This window comes from Urocitellus parryii, chromosome 3, assembly GCF_045843805.1.
Source record: "Urocitellus parryii isolate mUroPar1 chromosome 3, mUroPar1.hap1, whole genome shotgun sequence".
NCBI classification, from domain to species: Eukaryota; Metazoa; Chordata; class Mammalia; order Rodentia; family Sciuridae; genus Urocitellus; species Urocitellus parryii.
Genome location: NC_135533.1, coordinates 204,581,676 through 204,602,409, shown reverse-complemented (window position 1 = coordinate 204,602,409; position 20,734 = coordinate 204,581,676). Strand labels below are relative to the sequence as shown.

General features: G+C 55.0%; 1 protein-coding gene across 4 annotated transcripts in view; it reads right to left on the bottom strand.

The window, feature by feature from the left end:
- Unc13a (unc-13 homolog A) overlaps positions 1-20,734 on the bottom strand; it is a 56,707-nt gene that overhangs the window by 17,177 nt on the left and 18,796 nt on the right. For 3 of the 4 annotated variants that reach the window (XM_077795711.1, XM_077795713.1, XM_077795712.1), the window contains exons 10-27: positions 17,273-17,815; positions 16,742-16,850; positions 14,640-14,686; positions 12,386-12,464; positions 11,731-11,802; positions 11,264-11,483; positions 10,041-10,268; positions 9,105-9,246; positions 8,811-8,980; positions 7,662-7,777; positions 6,340-6,503; positions 5,807-5,957; positions 5,424-5,492; positions 5,083-5,172; positions 3,964-4,098; positions 2,198-2,331; positions 824-909; positions 523-649 (exon numbers count right to left, since the gene is read on the bottom strand). In XM_077795711.1, the coding sequence (XP_077651837.1) occupies positions 523-649; positions 824-909; positions 2,198-2,331; positions 3,964-4,098; positions 5,083-5,172; positions 5,424-5,492; positions 5,807-5,957; positions 6,340-6,503; positions 7,662-7,777; positions 8,811-8,980; positions 9,105-9,246; positions 10,041-10,268; positions 11,264-11,483; positions 11,731-11,802; positions 12,386-12,464; positions 14,640-14,686; positions 16,742-16,850; positions 17,273-17,815 (2,682 nt within the window). Of the gene's footprint in view, positions 1-522; positions 650-823; positions 910-2,197; positions 2,332-3,963; positions 4,099-5,082; positions 5,173-5,423; positions 5,493-5,806; positions 5,958-6,339; positions 6,504-7,661; positions 7,778-8,810; positions 8,981-9,104; positions 9,247-10,040; positions 10,269-11,263; positions 11,484-11,730; positions 11,803-12,229; positions 12,236-12,385; positions 12,465-14,639; positions 14,687-16,741; positions 16,851-17,272; positions 17,816-20,734 lie in introns of all 4 variants that reach the window. The other variant, XM_026390000.2, reaches the window with a different exon arrangement.

Here is a 20,734-nt window from a genome sequence, read left to right as displayed (position 1 = left end):
AGACTTTGTGTCCTGGAACCACTCCCAGTGGACGCTGGGGGATGACCGCACAGCAGACTGTCCCACGGGGCTGCTGTGAGCAGTGACCAGTGTGGCACTCTGTAGGTCCTGAGGAATCGGTGGCCACCATCCCCGTCCCCCACACAACGCAGGTGTCGGTCACCCCAAGTTCACCTCCTGGGTCCATCGCTGACCTCACTGGGCCAAGTCACCGGCATCTTTTAACCTCCATTTCCTCACCCAGAAAGTGGGGATGGTCACGCCCTCGTGTCACCTCACGGAATCACCAGGAGGATTAGGTGAGAAAAGGCACAGGGACAGCGCTGCGCGTCCTCGGCCTCTCCGACCACTGTCGTTCTGGGCTGTGGGGGTCCCCAGTCCAGTGGCTGGGAGTCAAGGAGACGGGGCGTGAGCCCCACTGTGCCCTGACACCCAGGCGTCCCTTAGCGGATCTGACCTCTGCTCGGGGTCCCCTGGCGGTGGCGCAGTCCTGGCTCTAGCAGGCTTGGGTGGAGGACTTACGCGGGGTACTCGGGCACGCGGTCCTTGAAGGCGGGAAGCTCTGCCACGTACTCGTTGTAGAGCCACTTGACCTTGAAGTGCAGGTTCATGTAGTCGGCGCTCTTGCACAGGCGGTGCTTGTCATGCTCTGATGGGGACAGAGGGGACCGCTCAGCCGGGAGGGTCCGCCACCCTCCCCTCTGCCTCAGCAGACAGGTGACGACTGGTGTCCGACGCAGGCAGAGTCCAGGCACTGGCAGCCTTGGAGGGAATGCTTGGGTCCCGTTCGGGCAGCGGTGTGGCCAGGGCAGGTGGGACTCACCGTCCATGGCGTACTTCATGTCCTGGGCGAACAGGTTCCACATCACCTCGGCGCTGATCTTCCCCACATTCAGCTCTTGGGGGAACCTGGCAAAGTCATGGAAGCATGAACTCTAGGTGACCGAGGCCAGAGGGCACGGGCCGCTCCTCCTTCCCTGTCCGGGTGGCCGTGTGGGCAGGGCAGGGGCCTGCATCCAAGTCCCCATGGACACTGACTAGCCGAGCAGCTGCGCTAAGGCCTGGATCAACCTCAGCCTCTGCCCACCCACTCGTCCCTCTGTCTCTCCGTCCACTCATTCACTCACTGGCCCAAATATTGCCTGTCCACCCACCTGGCCATATGTGCATCCAACCGTCCATCACCTCTCCATCTGTCCCTCCATCTGCTCATTCACTCACCACGCATCCACACATCTACCTGCACCCACTCGGCCGTCTACTCACCTGCCCACCCTTCCCTCCATTCCTGTCTCTATCCATCCCTCCATCCATCATCCATCCGTCTTTCCATCCAACCATCTTTCCATCCATCCATCATCCATCCAACCACCCATTCATATACCCAGCCACCCATGCCCACCCATTCCTTCACCTACCACTCACTCACCATCCGCCCACCCATTCACCCACCTGTCTATCCATTTACCCATCCATCCATTCTTCTCTGTCTATCCACCCACACATCCACTGTGCTCCATCCAGCTAAATCCATTATCTTAACTCTATATCTAAGTAACCAGGAGCTGTTAGCACCCCAAATTAAGGGGCCCCTTTAGCACTTACCTCAGAAGAAATTAAACACAACAGCTCACAGAGCTAATACGGATGAGTATTTCACTGATACGTAGATCCCCAACAGACCTGCACCCACATGCACACCACTATACAATATCATACAATATTTATATTACACAATACACAATATTTATACGGGGTAATATTGTGTATTTAAATGTATTCCACAATTACACGCGTAGACACGATTCAACCCACTGACTACCACTGTACACGAACTCCCATACACACACACACTTCAGATAGAAAACAATTTAAATGCAAAACATTCGGTAGGGTATCGAACCTTTAGTAAATATTTGGACAACTTTGTCTATTATTATTTATGAATTTATACACACGTACAAAATCACACACGTGTGTACACGGTTATTCACACAAATCAGCACTTAGAAAATGCATAGTATCTACCTGCACACGAACTTATGTACCTGACTTCACATGGGCAAAACCACACCCGTGCCCCACCACCCACAGCCTGTCTGTAATGAGACACGGTCCCCTTTGCACACTAGACACAAAGCTGTGTGTACGCACACTCACAAGCGCCCCGGGGAGGGAACCCACGGCCGCGACTCACTGGTTGAGGCAGGGGGTGTAGGAGTTCTTGTCCTCCTCAATGATGGACACTATGAGGGTGATCAGCTTGGACCAGAAGTCCAGGTTCTTGATGCTGGGCCCCTGCTCCTCGGGGGGAACCTCCCCCTTCTTGGCCTGGAAGGGACAGAGGCGACATGGGTCCGAGGGCTCCAGGGTCGGTGCCCAGTCAGTGCTTACAGGGGGCAGAGGTGGGGGAGGCGAGGCCCTGTGGCAGGTGACCGGCTGGGGCACAGCCTGCCTGGAAAGGACCCAGACTCAGGAAAACTGGCCCCACAGAGATCATGTCCCCAGGGCCCTGTGAGCTCGGGACTCTCGGACTCCACTCAGAGACCTGCATGGAAATGAGTTTCACTGAATGTGCCCAAGACCTGCAGAGCGGGCGGAACGGGAAGGAATGCAAACCAAGCCCCCGAGGGACAGAAGTCAGCCCCTGAGCCCGTTCGGCGGAACCGAACTCGCCCAACCGCACTGAATGGAGGGGAATGGAACTTCACTGGGTTGAAGGAACCTCTGGTGAAGTCAGGGATTCCATCTGATGGACGCGTCCAAGAGCAACGTCCACAGACTGCAAATAAGCAGGCTCCGACTCGGCTGAACCCACCCACCCGAGGCAACCGGAGGCCCCGCAACCCACGTCCCTGCAGGGCACCCACTCTTGTCGGCCCAGCAGAGCTTCAGAAACGAGCCCCCTCCACGGACAAGATCCCGTTAACCGACTTCACTGAGAGCCGCTGCACCTGAGCCACACCCAGCTCACCAGACTCAACCCCGCGGAGAACAACCCGACGGAGGAACGGAGCGGAGCCCGAGTGGAACACATTGGACGGGTGGAAATGAACGAGTTCAAGCTCCAGCTCAACCCAGTCCAGTTAATTCTGTTGACTGATTTGTCAAGAGCAATCTCGACCCCAGCCGACCAAACAGCGACAAACGAAAGGACGCTGACTCAGGTGAACCCAACCCAATTCTACCCCGTTCACCTCCACCCAGGTCAGCCGAGTGGTCGATGTCACCCAAATCAATTGAGTGTGAGGGGACACAGCGGGGTCCAGGGATGATCTCAGCTAGGGTGTCACGTCCTAACAGAAGCTGGGCCAGGGGACACCCTGGCTCCCACCGTCCCCTAACTTCCCCATCTCAGTGCTAATTACCCGGTTGTCAATTTCCAACTTGAACAACTTTTCCTCCTTCTAGAATATCCACTCCCTCAGCCTCATCCGCCATCCCAGGACATTGTATGCACAGACAAGTGTTTGTTGAATGATCTCAAATCAGTTGAGTTCGAGTGGGTAAAAATGAATTTTTTAAAAAATAATTTAGTTGTAGATGGACACAATGCCTTTATTGTTGATTTATCTTTTTGTGGTGCTGAGGGTCGAACCCAGGGCCTCACGCGTGCTAGGCCAGCGCTCTACCGCTGAGCCACGGCCCCAGCCCTAAAAATAAATTTTCTATTTAAGAAATTCGATTCAACTTGAATCGAGTGATGATCTTCTCCCAGGCTCACCTTTCTGTGCCCAACTTAACTCAGCAAACAAATTCCCTGAGCGCCTACTGTATGCCCAAGGCTCAGCGCTTCACTGGACTGGATCTGAAGCTTCTCTTATCAAACCTCTCCCCCAATCCTGAGATGGGGGCTCAGAGCTCCCCATAAAGATGATACAGAGGCTCAGGACGGTTGAGTCCCTCGAGAAGGGGCAGGGCCGGGCTGGTGTCCCTGCTGCCCTTCTGCCCCGGGCTCCTCACCGGGTCGGTCTGGTACTCGCGGCTGTAGAGCTCGTGGCAGTTGTTGAAGATGTACTCGTAGGTGGAGTTGAGGCAGGCCTTCACGCAGTCCTTCACCACCTGGCTGGCGCGGGGCGGGCTCTGGAGCTCTTGTACCTGAAAGGAGGACGCGGGCAGGGGTGGGCACAGCTGGGCAGGGGCACCCAGGAAGTACTCACGATCATTCTGGGTTCAAGGAAAGGAAGCAGCGGTGTGAGGCAGAAGGTCAAAACCACAAGGAGAGATCACGCACCCTTCAGAACGGCCACCATTGCCAGGACCGAAGGGAGCTGGGGAGGTCATGGAAAAAAGGGGACCCGCACACTGGAAATGTCAGTCCCCCTAGGAAGCCACCATGTAAGCCTACGGAGGTTCCTCAGAAAGTTAAAGATAGCCAGCCAGGTGCGGTGGTGCACGCCTGTAATATCAGAAGCTCAGAAGGAGGCTGAGGCAGGAGGATCGGGAGATCAAAGCCAGCCTCAGCAAAACTGAGGTGCTAAGCAACCCAGTGAGCCCCTGTCTCTAAATAAAATACAAAATAGGGCTGGGGGTGTGGCTCAGTGGTTAAGTGTCCCTGGGTTCAATCCCAGGTACCCCCCAAAAAATTGTTTTTTAAATTAAACACAGAACTATCACATGGCCCAGCAGCCTCCCTCCTGGGTATGCATCCAGAGTAAACGAAATCAGTATGTAGAAGAGACACCTGCGCCCTGGGCTCACTGCACACCATTCACAAGAGCCATGGAGTGGAAACAACTCGAGTGGCCGTCAACTGAGGGGTGGGTGGAGAAAATGGGGCGGTGTATGCACCTAGCGGAATGCCATTTGGCCACAAAAAAAAGAACGAAATCCTGGCCCCTGCAGCCACACAGATGCAGCTGGAGGCCACCGCGTTAAGTGAAAGGATCCAGACACAGGAAGACCGAGGGCCACGGCCTCACCACATGCAGATCTAGAATGTGACCTCGTAGGAGGTCGCAGTAGAGTGGCGGGTGGGGACTGAGAGGGGCGACCGAGGACATGAGGCCACAGTTAGATGGGAGCCAGAGTCCCGCAGGACCCTCCCCATGGCACTCCAGGGGCTCAGGTCCCCTCTTCTACCTTCATCCGAAAGAAGGTGATGCTGGTGAGGAGGTCCACAGTGGACTTGAGGTCCTGGAGTCGCTCGGGGCTGCTGGCCGGGAAGTTATTCTGTTGGAGCAAGAGGAGAGGCGGGCTAGGAAGCAGGCTGGAGAGCGGGAGTGAGGGCGTGTGGGGTACAGGAGCTCCCAGATTTCAAGAGGCGGGCTGGAGGGTGACAGGGTGTGCCTGGCTGCCCCAAGCCAGCGGGCAGTACTGCTTCCCGGGGGCATCCCACGTGTTAGGAGGCTCCTCTGTGCACAAGCCTCTCGGTAGCCATCCCCTCCAGGCACACACAGGGGCATGACACCTGCACATCTCACCCGGTACATGGAGAGGTCGATCCTCAGGGAGTTGTGCAGCTGGTCTAGGAGTTTCACAAAGCGCTCTTTCTGAGGAGGCAGGGGAGGATGGAGGATTGATGGAGGCGGGCCTTAGCGGTCTAGAGAAGTCACTGACAGTGGCTGCCACACTGGCTGGGGGCTGGCTGTCTGCACCCCAGTCCTCATGAACAGAACCCTCATCACATCTATTTTCCTTCCAGATCATTCTACAGAAGACCAAGCTGAGGCTTAGAGAAGGAGAGTGACTGGTGCAAAGTCACACAGCAAGTCAGGTCCAGGTTGGGAAACCAGGAGTCAAGCAAGACCTGGCAGCAATGCGCTGGGCTCCCCCTCCCCCTTTTGCACCCAGCCCTGGGACTGACCCCGAAGTTGGAGGCAGCAAAGCGGTCGGAGGCAGACACGTTGGTGGAGGCGGTGGTGTGCGCATAGTAGGCGTTGATGTTGGCGAGCAGGGTGCTCATGACGGCTGGCACACCGGGGCACATGTACTTGGAGGAGAGGCAGGCAAAGTGGCTGGCGAGAGGAGTGGGAGGCACTGGGACCGGGCCAAGATGGGCGGAGGCCCCCCTAGGTGCCTCCAAAGGGCACCAGCAAATGGCACCCCTCGCCCTCCAAACCAGCTTCCATCCTTCTGCCCCTTCTGTCCCCATTTCTCTGTGCCTCCTGCCCCCACCTTTCCAGACTTCTGGGTGGCACTATGGCTTCTAACCCAGTCTCCTCCCTGTCCCCTAGCCGTTACCAAGGGCGCCCTACTGGCCTCCCCGGGAACTGCACCCCCGCCACGCCCACTCCCTCTCTGGAGCCTCCTCCTAAGACCTCCCAGCCCACATCCGCCAGCGTCCACTCCGGGCCCCTCCCGCTTTCCGCATGCCCCCGTCCCGGGCTGCGGCCTCACGTCATGGCTTGGTAGATGGACTCGACGCCGTAGCGCATGGCGAACTCGTCCACGATCTCCTGCGCCGTCTCATCGTAATACACCTTCCAGGCGTCGTCCCCCTTGGCGTCAGGGATCTTCACCACCCCGTTGTTCTGCACGTCCGTCACGAAGTGGAACAGGTTCTGCGGCCACGGGGAGCCGGGGTCACGATGGAGGGCGCGAGGGACAGCAGGGGCCCGAGCTCCCCGGCCTGGGCGGCATGTCGCCTGCCGGCCTGTGCGCGCCTTTGTTTACTGAGCTGCGGGTTCACCCATCCACTCACCCAGCCGTCCGCCCGGCCCCTCCACATTTCACCCAGCCTTCCAGTAACCCAGCCACACAGGCACTGCCCATCCACGTCCACCCACGGCTCTGCCACTCATCTAGCTGCCATCCACCATCTATCCATCCGTGGATTCGCCCACCCACCCATCTATGCACCCACCTGTCCATCCACCGTCTCGCCCATCTATCCCACTGCCCCCAAATCCCTCATCCTTCCTTTTATAATTCAACCACGTATCCACCCATCCATCCCATAACCTGTCCACAACTTAACCCATCTATCCAATCTGTCTGTCCTGACCTCCGCTCACCACCCATGTTCCCTCCTCCACCTGCCAAAACCTAGCTGCGCAACTTTCCAATAAGTCAGCGCCACGCCCCCAGCCCCGCCATCTCCCCCAGCATGCTCTCTCCAGCCAAGGGTTCATCCAGCCTCCCACACCCATTGACATCGGCCAACAGCACCTGTCAACTCATCCGCCATCATCCATCTTTCCACCCAGTCACCTCTACTTGGAGTGACTCACCAGGCTCCTGGCTCCGCCCCTCTGCTCTTACCCATCTATTCAGCTCACTCATTCCCTTACCACATCTCCGCCTGTCCGTTCACTAACTTAACACTCACTCATCCATCAATCGCTCATTCATTTATCAGCATTCATTTAAAAAAAATGAGTCCTGAGTATATAGTTCCCTCCAGAAGCCCCCAGGCAGCTGAAAGAGACAGACGGACACTCAGAGTCCAGCCAGGATGGAAGGAGGGCCACGGAGTTGAGGTGGGGGGGGTGGCCTGGAAGTCAAGGAGGGCTTCCCAGAGGAGGGGGCCCTGGAGTCTGACCTTGAGGGGTGGAGAGGAGGCCTTCAGGTAGAGGGGATGGCACAGGGACTGTCTGAGAGGGACAGGGGCGAGGTGTGCATAGCTCCAGAGGACAGGGCAGAAGTGGCCGGCAGTAATGGTAAGGGAGGTCCCAGCACAGAAGTCTCAGCAGCTTTGACGGTGGCTCAGCGGGGCTCACCTCGTGCAGACAGGTGTACTGGACATGGTAGGGGGCCACCTTCTCCTCGCCCTTGATCTCTACGCTGATGTGTAGCCGGATGGCGCCAGACACAGCGGATTTGTCTGTTCTCTTATCTGCAGGGCAAAAGGGGCTGGTGATCCCGGACCTCTGAGCACAACCCTGGGCTCCTTTATATCTGCACCATTCTCTTGTCCTTCTAGGCCTGGGGGTCTCCCTGGGCTTCTGTCTCCTCCCTCAGACTAGAGTTCCTTAGACCCTGCCTCTACCTTCACACAGGATCCTAGACCTCGATTCTTCACTAAGATTAACACTGAGCCCCATCCCCATCCCTATTTTGCATTTTATTGAGAGACAGGGTTTCACTGAGTTGCTAAGTGCCTCACTTTTGCTGAGGCTGATTAAGATCTTGAGTCTGAGTCTCTCTCCTTAGACTAGAGCATCCCCACACTGAAGTCTCAGGACCCAGCTCCCCTCAGACGCTCTACCCAGCAACTGGTCATCTTCCCAGGCAGGGTTCATGGGTTCAGGCCTCTCTCCTCAGTCCAGGGTCTCCAGGTCTCACCTTCTGCCTCCACAGTCAGAACGAGATACCCGGATGTCTCCTAACCCATGAATGATGCTCGTGATCTCTGCTCATCCCTCCCAGACTGTGTTCTTCCTACACCCTCAGACTATACTCACGCACACTCCTCCTCCCTCAGATGGTGCTCCCCAGCTTCTAGGCATCTTTTTAGACATGGGTCTAGGTTCTGTGGGGCTCCGCTTGGATTGGGATTCCCAAAGCATAGCCCCCTCCTTCGACTAGATTCTCAAAGCTCAATCTTTCTTCTCAGATTGAGTCTCTGGTCTGCATCTCTCCCCTCAGACTGGATTCCCAGGTCTTGCTTTCTGTCTCCCCCGTGAGACTGGGCTCTGGAGATTCTGTCCTTCTCCTTCTTGTCTTCCTATAGCAAATTAAGAATTTCCTGGGCTCTGCTCACCTTCTCAACCTTGGTGTTTCCTGCCCCTACCAAGTTGGGCACATGGACCCTGCCTTCCCCACCAGATGAACTTTCTCAACCAAACTCCTTCTGAGACCCCAGCTCCCCACTCCGCTGGGCTCCCTGCTCTGTCTGGTTACCTGGGGACTGTCCCTGCCTCGCTTACCCAGATTGTACCACACGTCCATCTCGCCGCTGAGCGTCCGAACCTCGATGATAGTCTGCCCCAGGAAGTCATCGGACTCCCTCTTGAACCTCTGCTTCACGCGGGATTTGATGTCATCGTCCTCATCCCAGACGCGGACCTTGATGCGGTCAGAGGAGTTGTGACATTCACTGTATAGGGAGGAGGAGGCAGGGACAGGGATCAGGCAGCTGGCACATGCTGGGTCTTGGGACCCTCTCTAGCTACCCCAGAAGTAAGCTCTAGGTGGGGCTGGGGACCCAGCCAGGCGCTTACAAGTGGAAATTCTCTTCCCACACAGGGTTGAGGTTTCCATAGATGGTTTTTGTCCGTTTCTTGGTCTTCCCGACCTGGACTGTGACATAAGGGTCGCTGGATCCCGTCTTGTCCTTTGCCTGCAAGCCTTGGGCACAGACCACTAGAAGACACACAGGACAGACATGGAGATCAGGGTCAGGCACGTCAAGAACAGGTGCTCCACATGCTCCAGGCTGTTCACTGGGGACATTGTGACCTGACCTCAGCACAACAGCAGGGCACACTAGGTTTGCCAGATTGTGCCCGTACACAGATGGTGCCCGTAGCCCATGTAGGATGGCAAAGCACCCAGCCACCTCGCCCATGTGTAGGACTGCTCTCAGCCACATGCACATTCTGTGCTGTCTCCCTGAGGTCCCCAGGAGGACTGAGTCCCAGCTGCACAGGAAATCATCTGCTCACTTGCGCCCCCTGCAGGCTCCACCCTAGACTCAAGTCCCAGTCTCCCACCTGGATCTCCTGGGGTCAAATCCTGGAACACCTACTTGCCCTGAAATTCTCCTCCTCAAGTTCAAATGCAGTTGGGTGCGGATAAACATCCCAGGGCCCTTGCCCTGAGTAGGACCACTCAGAGACATACACTAAACATTGTCCCCTAAGGTCCTCCAAGAATCTGAGCCCTAGTTGTCACAGTATTGCCTGCTCATTGGCACCACCTGCAGGGATCCTTTCTTTGATGTCGCACTCCCCAGCCTTCCCCTGGGCCTCTGAACCACGTGCCCTCAACTTTCTTGAGGGTCTCGTTCATTGAGCTTGAGCAGATGGAGAACACACGCAAGAACTTGGAACAGACAGGGACACACCCAAGTATAACGCAGCAAAGCAGAGAGTCCTGGGCGTGGAGTAGAGCCCAGGGGCTGAAAAGGAGGGGCCGCGCCGCGCCCTGCGCCTCACCGGTGATGCTGATCTTGGCCGACCACTTCGATGTGCCGTCCAGCACGCTCTGCTTGACGGCCTTCATCTGCTGCGTGTGCGCGGTCTTGGTCACAGCGAAGATTTCCTGGATGAGCTCGAAGATCTCCGGCTTGTTGCGCTCCCGGATCTTCATGCGGTCTTTGAGCACCATGATGATGTTCTGTGTCCTGTCCTCCGCCCCGTGCTTGGAGCTCTTCTCCGCAGCCCCTGCGGACGTCCATGGCTGTCACTGTCCCCATGCGTTCCACCCAGAGGAGCCAGCAGCCCCACCCGAAGAGCTCCCTTGGCTGGGACCACTTGCATTTTATGCCTGGGGACTCAGAAGTCACCTTCAGAAGTTAGCTTCCTACCTGCTCTGAGTCTCTGAACGCCCCTACACAGGCATTTCACCCTGAGGTCCTCTGGTTCTGAGCCCCGCCCCTTGTCCTCACCCCTCCTTAGGCCACGCCTCCCAGGAGACACACCCTCCGCCTCACCATTGAACCACGCCCATTTTGAGTCCCCACCCACTTGGAGTCCCCACCCATTCAGAGTCCCTGCCCGCTTTGTGTCCTCCCCTCACGTGGAGTCCTCTCCCCTCTCTGAACCAGGTGTCCTTGGTGTCTGGCCCTCTCCAAATCCTTTTCCAGCTCCTTGTGAGTCGTCACCCCTGCCCCAGCCAGCTGCTCCCCAATCCTGAACTGAGCACATCCTCGCCAACTGAGGCGCAGCCCCTCTAAGACACTTCTCCCAGTCCTCCCCAGTCCCTCCCCCGTCTCCGCCCCTTCCAAGCCTCTTCCTCCGCAGCCTCTCCCACTCTGAGCGGGTTGCTCCCTGGGATCCCTCCCTCCTCCCCGCAGACCCAAACACTAGGCTTATTCTTCTCCAAGGAAAACGCCTCTTTCCATTAACTCCGCCCCTTGCTCCGCCCCACCCCTTTGACCCCTCACAGCTCCCGTCCCCGCCCTCGATCCCCTAACTCAACCTCCTAATCCTCCTGTTCCGCTGCCTTATTCCTCCTCCTAGCCTTGTCCCTCCTGGGAAGCCAGCCCAGGTCCCCACTGCAGTCAGAGGTCCCCGCCCAGAGGCGCCCCTCCTCTTCAGCAGCCCGCTCCGCCCTCTTCCAGGAGCTCCGCCCCTAGTCTGGCCCCGCCCACCGCCCCGCCCAGAGGCGCCCTGGCACTCTGCACTTGGCACTCAGTGAGCGCAGACGGCGAACTCACGCTGCAGGCAGTCGGCGTTAAGCAGGTCCTGGCACTTCTCATGGCACTTGACGCCGCACTCGGTGCAGCGCATGCCCTGCCGCGCGATGCCCCACAGCAGCCCCTCGCACTCATAGCAGTAGGTGGGCGTGGTGGCCGTCCACACTTCGAAGTTGTGTGGCGTCGTGCAGGAGATGGGGTAGATTAAGGCTTGCAGGGTCTTCTTGTAAACGTGGTTTTTCTGCGAGGATGGAGGGAAAGCAGCGTGGGTCCCCGCCAGCCCTAACCTGGGGGGCACTGCCCGTCTTGTGTCCTCTCCCCCACCCCCATGCTGAGCGCGGTAAAGTCCCAGTCCCTCCCTTCCCCACGTTGCTCATCTGTGTCACACCCCTTCTCTTCCTGGAGGACATGAGAGGCTTGGACAGTTCCAGGAGCTCCCCCGCCCCCCAGTTCACCCCTAACTCAGGAAGGGGTGGTGCCCCACACACCAGCTCTTCGTTGTTCAATGTGCTCGAGGCCAAGGCCGAGGTGATGCCAGCTTTTCTGGACTGGACCAGCGACTGGGGCAGGAAAGTCACAAAGGGAGTCACAGCCACAGATGGGAAAGGTCAGCGCAGATTGGGGCCAGCAGCCACAGATGGGAGTCACCAAGACCAATTGGAAACAGGTCACAGACAGCAGCGACAGCAGACCCAGCAGAAAATAAGAAGTGACAGAGGCTGAGTCAGGAGCTACTCTGGGAGGTGAGCAGCCCTGCACCTCTGACTCGAAACTGCCCACCACAGATAGGGGTCACACTTGGCTGTGATCACCAGCCACAGAGCAAAACCATCAGCCACTCTGTGAACCAAGGTAGGTGAAAGGTGAGAAGTCAGAGGTGGGAATCAAGGTTCCCCCAGAACCCACGATTAGGGGAAAGGTGGAAGATCCCCCATGTAGGTGGATTCGGAGAGGAGACCCCGGAGGGCCCAATTCACCATCACTCACCATGGCCTGAAGTGTCCACGAAGCACGTGGGATAGAAATCAGATTGCATTAGTCACAGAAAATGCCTAGCCAGGCCCCTGCCCCAAGACCACCATGAGTAGTTGTACAGATTGCGCATGCTCACATCTGCCTGGTAGTGAAAGGCACAGGCCTTACCAGATCGCTCACAAGTGGGATGGGCTTCCTCTTGCGGATGTCCGGCATGCTGTCTATGATGATGAGACCGCCCCCAGGGCTGTAAGACACACAAAGACATGAAGGAAGGCCCAGGTGTCACCAACTCCCATGCAGGTATCACCTGAAGCCTGTGCAGGACACTCAGGTGTCAGGGGTTCAACTGTGTCCCACAGAAAGATATGCTGAAGCCCTGACCCCCAATAGTTGAGGATGTGACTTTATTTGTTTTGTTTTTTTTGTGGTGCTGGGAATGGAACCTAGGGCCACACCCCCAGCCCCACTAACCTCCACCCTCTACCCCAAGATGTGACCTTATTTGGAAATAGGGTCACTGCAGATGTGATTAGTGGAGTAGGGGGCCCTTAATCCAACATGACTGGTGTCCTTATTGAAAGACAGTCATGTGACAACATGGATGGGTGTCAGAGCGATGCATTCACAGACCAAAGGGCTCATGATTTGGAACAAACACCAGAAATCAGAAGAGGCAAAAAAAAAAAAAAAAATAGAGAGAGACTGTCCCTATACAGATTTCACGGGACATATGGCCTTACCAATACCTTGATTTAAGACTTTGGGTCTCCAGAGCTGTGAGAGAATAAATTCCCATTGTTTTAAGCCACTGAGTTTGTGATAATTTATTACAGCAACTCAACTCTAGGAAATGAAGACTTCAACTTCCACGGCTGGGAAATGGGGCGATGAAGCAGGTGTCCACATTAAATGAGAAATTGAATTAAAGCAAGTCTCAATGCTATACTAAAATATATAGGGAAACTTTCTGATGCTCAACATTGGAAATACGTGTGAATTTTTAAAATCTATCTAAGGAGTGAGTCCCAAGATGACGGAAGCGGGAACAGGAATTGTTTGCGCTATTATTGCCTTTTCACAGTTTTGCCTCAGCTGCCAAAAACGGCTGCAGTGGCAGATGTGGTAGTGATTTCTCAGAACCCTTCTTACTGAGAGGTGTGGCCATCCTTTGAGATTTCAGGGCGTGGCTCCTCTCTGAAGGTTCCCATTGGTCAATGGGAGATCCCTGGCAGCCAATGACTGTGGAGCCACCTCCCAGTGGCTCCAGACTGAGAGTTAAAAGGCGCCTGGACCACAGGTGTGTTGGGCTGCTTCCCTGGTCCAGCACCGCCTTCCTCGAAGGTCTCTCCTGAGAGCCCCTGCCCCATAAATCACGAGCGCAGGAATCCCCTTCTCAGGCTCTGCATCTGGGGCAATCCCCAGCAGGGGCACCGGCTCATTTAATCAGAGCCACTTATCTCCCTGCCTCTGTTCACAAAGGATGTGCAAGGAAGGGAAAGAGGTCATTCTTTTGCTGCTATTTTCAAACACGAATGTCATTAAAAATTATCTTGTGCATCCGGTAACCTCACCAGCCAACACCCCTGCAAATCTTAAGACGTCAGCTCCGACAGCATGCTCCAATTAAATCTAAATGACTGTCGTCAATTGAAAAGCCATCAACTGTAGCGAGAATCTGAGAAATTTAAAAACAGAATCGAAGCAAAAAATGTGCTCCAGGGTGGCAGATGGAGGACGTGGGAATTCATTTCTGCTTTATCTTAAATTTATTTCTGCTGGGTGTGGTGGCATGTGCCTGGAGTCTCGCTCAGTTTCTTGACAGGCTGAAGCAGGAGGATATTTGAGCGCAGTGATTCGAGGCCAGCAATATCGGGCAATATAGGGAGACCCAATTTCAAAACAAAACAAAACAATTTTCCAAGGAGAAATGGCCTTGAATTATACAAGTGCCTTAAACAAAGCACACATCTCTCTGGACTCAGTTTCCCCATCCATAACCTAAAAGCAGCAGAGCCTCTCAATTATTCAATATCTTTAGATCAGTTCAAAGATTGCCAGCTTTAGCATATGAGTGTGGTTAAGGGCCATAGGTAGTGGCCACATTATTTTTAACCCCTTCATTTCTGAGGATTGAGCCCAAGGGTGCTCAGCCACACCCCAGCCCTTTTTAAGTTTGAGACTGAGTCTTGCTAAGTTGCCCAGGCTGGCCTCAAACTTGCTACCTTCCTGCCTCAGCTACCTGAGTAATTAAGATTACAGGCACTCACCACCATGTCCTGGCCACATTACCTTGCCCAATATCCATCTCTTCTCTAAATGAGGCCACTCCTCACCCCCACTAGGCTGGTCCTCACATGCAGATGAGCCTTAAGCTCTGAGTCCAAAAATTACTTCCATTTCCTTCAGTACTGTTACTTACCCACCCTTGAACCAGAGGGATTTGGACATTTCTCCTTCTCCTCGGGCCTGCAGGACAGACAGATGGACATGGTCAGTGTGGTTGTCCTCCAACCCCACAGCAGACTGCAATTCAATTCTGTCTCCCCTTTGGGCTTGGAGTCAGGAACCTGGGTCCTACTCCCAGCTGTGTGTCCTTAGGGAGTTCTCAGGATTTCTCTGAGCCTTAGTTTGTCCATCTTTAAAGTAGGCTGGGGGAGATTTCTCTCTGTCACCAACCTCAATCAAACCTCATTTGTCAAACCTGGGGGTTTGTTAGCATCATCCCCAAAAAGAGTTTGTCCTCTGTAGCTCTGGGATTAAAGGAAGCAGTGCTCTTCTGAAATAATGTTGAAATATTTTGCATATCCAATTTCTTCCCTTTGTGGTGCTGGAACCCAAACCTTGCAATTGCTCCACCACTGAGGCACACGCAGCCAGAATGTCACTCATCTTTAAGTGTTACCTCCTCTAGGAAGCTTTCCTGATAACCTTGGGGTAGTTTTATGTTCTTCTGTGAAACCCAGATAACCTGCCCAAATTTATTTTTCTTGTCATATCACTAGTTCCACCGGCAACAGTGAAGGCTGCATTTAACTTACTGACTTAGCGAAAGTTACTCAATAGACTTTTTTTTTCCTATATACTCTTTCTTCTCTTTCGAATTTAGAATCATGTGAATGTATTAATCAAAAATAATATAAAATTCCATTTCAAAGCAAATAAGGCATTTGGTTTGAAATTTCTGAGACTTTGATATTTAATGGTCTCAGGTGTTTGTTTAGGGTCTTCTGCCAGCCTCACCCCAGATTGAAAGGTCACTGTGGATGACACAGCCCAGGTGGGTGGAATGAAGGAATAATGAGTGGCTTCAACCCCACTGCCCATTTGCAGTCATCCCAGAAGTTAAATCTTTCACTTTATTTCTTCTCTGATGCTGACCCAACCTCACATCTTTCTCTAATCTGGACAATGACCTACAATTTTTAACAGGGAAACCCTAAATAAACCCTCTGGCTTCACATTCTCTTAATAGATCTAAAAATCACTAATCTTGGAGGGCATGCAGCCGGGAAATACATTGTTAGTCTCCCACTAGCTTTGCTGTAGATCACATCCCTGATATCTGGCTATGTGATCATGACAGTTGCCTAGGTTACTCTTCCAGGACTTGAAGGTCACTTTTTGGGAAAACGCCGACTCTTCCCTTGGTCCTATAGGCGTCCGTGCTTACTGGTGTCTGTCTCCCCTGCTGTCTTAATCTTTGGGTCAGATTCTGCTCAGCTCTGCATGTTGACATGTTGATCATTTGAGAAGTGGTTCTTCCAAAACTAGAATACAGGGTTAACTCCACCTAGGCTCTCTCTGCCTTCAAGGCTCAAGACACCTACTAGCCAGCAAGGAGTAAAAAGAGGTGGCACCTCAGTTCCTGGAGATCTCAGCCCAGGCCCCTAAATATTCCTCCACTGTATTAACCTAACGCTCTCATAATAAATTCCTCTTTTTCCACTTAACCTCCTTGAAAGTTCTCCCTGTGCCAAGCAGAAGCCCTTAACGGAAGCCTTGGCTGGGCACCTCCTTCTGGCCTCCTGTCCTTGCCTACCTCCAGGAGGCTAAAGCCTGGGGTCTCTGACCTTCCTTTCCTAGCCTCATATCCCCTGTCTGCAAAGGTGCAGCACTGCCCAGCAGGCAGAGCAGCAATGGGCAGGGCCAAGCAGGTGTGGGTGGGGCCAAGAACTTGGCTGTGGAGGTGATGAAGGCAGGGCTGCAGGAGGTGGGAAAATGGGCATGGCCAAGCTGTCTTAGGCTAGGTGTGGGCAAGGCCAGGGCACAGGGATCAAGTTGGCAAGGGTGCGAGATGGCGCGCAGCATGAGGAAGGCATGGCAGGAAAGGGTCAGAGTGGGCGAGGCGCGGCGGGATGTGGGAAGCAGGTACGTCCATTCTGAATACCAGCAGGAACAGGAGAGGGGAGTTGGGCGTGGCAATTAGCCTGAAGGGGTCAGTGGGTGGGGTCAAGCTGCGTGAGGGTGTGGTATTGGGCGTGGTCAAGCGGGTGTGGGCGGGGCTGCGTGCGGCTCACTCACCTCCTGCAGCTGCATCCTCACTTTGTTGAAGGCTCGCAGCCAGTTGGCCTTGGCCCTGGACATGGAGTCCTGACCCTCCTGGCCCTCCTCATCCTCCCGTGGCCTGAAACTGAGACAGGGAACGTGATGAGCTGCCAGGGCCATGATCCTGTCCCCTGACCCTCTGCCTTCCAAGCCATGCACACTGTGGCCTCTCTGGCTCCTTAGAATCGCTATCACCCTCCGGACTCACCCCCCTGATCCCTTCACCGCCAGAACCTCCTGGCCCCTCTGGCCCTTGGTAATTCCGTTTGTCCCTGGTCATTCAGATGCTCTGAGGCCTCTCCTGTCTCAGCAGCCCCTAAGGTCGCGCCCCTAAGAGCCTTTCATGAACCCACTCACCCACCTTGTCACCTCTGAGTCGTTCAATAAATGCACGGCCCTGTGACACTCCAGACCCACAGCTGCCCAGGTCCACAATCACACCCTTCATGGCCTTGCTGACCCATGACCTTGACCCAGCCCCTCCAGGCCCCTCAACCGGTCTGTTACCTCTCCTCAGCCTTGGGGGGTTCAGGCTCGGATGCTCCAGGCACCTCTTCAGGTGTGGGTGGCTTGGAGGTCGCCTTGGGCACATCGGGGGCCTCCGTGGGCAAGGTGGGGGCCTTGTCCTCCTTCTCGGGAGCAGCTGGTGGGTGGCTGAGGCGCTTGAAGTCTTTGGGCTCCGCTGCGACTGACTCCTGCTGGACATAGCTGCCCAGGTCGTCGGGCACCTCCTCCTCCTCCTCCACCTCCTCCTCCTCCTCCTCTTCCTCCTCCTCCTCGGGCAGCTCCTCATCCTCCAAGTCCTCCTCCAGGTCCTCCTCCAGGTCCTCCTCCAGGTCCTCCTCCAGGTCCTCCTCATCCTGGTCCCAGCGGGGCGAGTCTTTGTGGTAGCTCACGGAGCTGTGGCAGGAGTGGTAGGAGTCCCGGTCGCGCTCGTCCTCCAGCTCCGAGCCCTGCAGGCTCTGCTCGTCGGGGTCGAAGTCCTCGCTCAGCTGGGAGCTGCCCTGGCTCAGCTCTCCCGAGGAGGCGTAGTGGCTGCTGCCGGTGGGGCTGCGGGATGGGATGGGCTGGAGCTCAGGGCTGGGGTGCCCCACCACTGACCCTGAGCCCCATCATCACCCTGGCGTTCGCTCTGCATCAATTGAGCACCTACTGTGTGCATGCATACAGTAGGCACCAAGAAACACAGCTGAGAACAAAAAAGACCCAAGTTCCTGCTCTTGTGGCATTTACATCTGGGTAGAGGGACGGGCAATACACCAGATTGATGACATTATTACCTTTCTTTCTTTTCTGGTGCTGAGAATGAACCCAGTGCCTGGTGCATGCTGGGTGAGCGCTCTGCCACTGAGTCACGCCCCAGTCCCTGGTGATGTGATTAGGTCAGTAACCTGCCTGTGAGGCTCTGGGGTCTCTGTGCTCCCTGAGGATGCTGCTCAGGTCTGGGGGTCCTAGATCAGCTCCCCGCTACAGCCTCCATGGTCACCTGGTGCTTCCAGAACTCGAATGTGGCCATGCCTGGCTCTTGGTGTCCTCCTGTGTCCTCCCACCATGAATTCCCCTGGATTCACCAGTACCTGGGCCCGCCTGCCTCTGTTCCTTGCAGCCACCCACAACCCCCACCGCAGCAGGTCCCCATGCCTCCGCCTCAAATACATATGGGAGGCCCGGGGGGGGGTGGCTCAGTGACAGAGCACTAGTCTAGCACGTGTGAGGCCCCGCACTGCAAAAATAAAAATAAAGATTAGGAAATGCTGGGGCTGGGGTTGGAGCTCAGTGGTAAAGTGCTCGCCTAGCACGTGAGAGACCCTGAGTTCCATCCACAGCATCACATAGAAATCAATAAAATAAAGGTGTATGTCCAACTACAACTAAAAAATAAATATTAAAAAAAAAAGAATAGGAAATGCATCCACTTTCCTGAGTCCTGGGTCTAGACTCTGTCCCAACATCTACTCTTGTCCCCAATGGACCCTGCTCCCTTAAAGGCCACAAGGGGTTCTTAGAACCATAAAGCAAATTGCATCCCTCTCTTGTTGCAAATCCTGCCATGCTCCCTAGTACCTTGCAATAAAACCTGTGGTCAGCCTCATGGGGCTCAGGCTCCCAGCCTCCCACCCCGACCTCCCTCCACTTTCCCACACCCTCCACCGCAGCCTCCTCGCTGTTCCTTCAACACCCTCAGTTTACGCCCAGGAACACCCTTCCTTGCTGGCTTTACCTGGTAAATTCTTACTCATCCTTTAGGACCCACTGAAATGTCCATTTCCTGGATGTGTTCACACCCACTGGCCAGGTCAGGCCCCCATTATATGCTCCTCATGTGCACCCTGGATTGTTCTCTGCATGACCAGAGAAAATTACCTGTCTCTGCCCTAGGAAAGGCGGGCCAGCCCGGGGCCCACCACTAACCTTCCAACAGAAGCTCTGGTCATTCAAAGCATATCATTTGTCCCCATCTTAAATACTGTTTCCAGCCTCAGTGCTGAGGACCCTCTTCCCCAGCCAGTCCTGGGGGTGCTTTAGGGATCATACGAGGGGCTTCTCCCTCAAGCCCTTTTTTGCTAGATTGTGTGTTTAGTTAGTTGCTTTTTAGCACTGACCTACTAGCCACCAGAGAGAGGCTGAGGGAGCAGCAGCGATTAGCGGGCACTGAAGGACTAGGGCGCCCTCTGCTGGTGTATTCTTCAAAGTCCACCCCGGCACATTCCAGGTATTGTCCACCTGCAAACTTGGCCGCCATATAAACTGGTTTAACAGGCTTCCTTTCCACTTCTCAAACTGAAGGGTGGTACTCGGTGATCCCCAAGTCTTCTCCCAGCCCAGGCTCTGACATTCGGAGGCTGATACCACTCAGGTGCCTCCCCAGGCTCCGCTGCCCTTGAACCAGCCTTCTTAGAGGCCAACACCCTTCTTTGCTGGCTTTACCTGGTAAATTCTTACTCATCCTTTATAGGTGTGCACCACCACGCCTGGCTGGCATTCCCTGAAATTTTACACCTGAAATGAGTTTCTTGTTCCTGGGCTCAAGATCTAGGGCTAACTTTCAATTGCATGATTCCACCCCCTCACCCTTCCAGCCCCGAGCCACTGTTTCTGCTGCCTGGAATCCCTTTTCCCTCCTGGGATGACGTATTCATCCTTGAAGGGTGGATCCACGCACCCTCCTCCAGGAAGCATTCCCTGTCTTCCCACACCACCATAATGCCGTGCCCTGTCCCTCCCTCCAGCTGAGCCCTGGCCTGTGGGATGACACTTCCAGTGGCCAGCCTCTCGGAGCCCAGCATCAGCTAGGATGGCCACAGAGGGTGACGAGAGTTGCTCAGGGGACGAAGGTGGTTCCTGCCCCATGCGTCCATCCCCCATTCTGGAAAGTCTCCTTCACCCATGCGCGGCCAAGCTTGGGTTGGGGGTCTCCTCCTTCCTGCTCTGCACCACCCCCTGTGCGTTTTCAGAAATTTGCACAATAGACCGGACTCCATCAGGGACAGATGGATAGACATCAGGCCAGAGAAGAATGTGAAATGGTCACGTACACAAGATAAGAGGTGAAGGTCAAGCTGCACCAGCCAGAGCTGGACGGACACCAGCTCCATGCACAGCAGCCTAGAGACGTGAGCAACACCCCTGCCCCGTGGGCCTCAGTTTCCCCACCTGTAAGATGGGCACAATCCACCTGTGCTTCCCAGCTTCAGGGACATTCACAGAGATCGTGAGGGGCATTGTGCACCCTCCACTCCAAGGAAGAAGAGTCTCGGAGAATCCATTTTCCCTCTAAGGAAAATATTTCCAGGCAAATACTCTTCCCAGAACTCTGCGGATGACACCAGGCTGATTACTACCTTGCTTTGTTTCCTCTAAGATAAGACTTCCTTCTTCGTGAAGAGTTAATATTTTATTTATGTGCAGTGCCTCACTTTCCTCTGGGCTGCTTCCAATGCATTGAAACTTTCTTCCAATAATTGCATA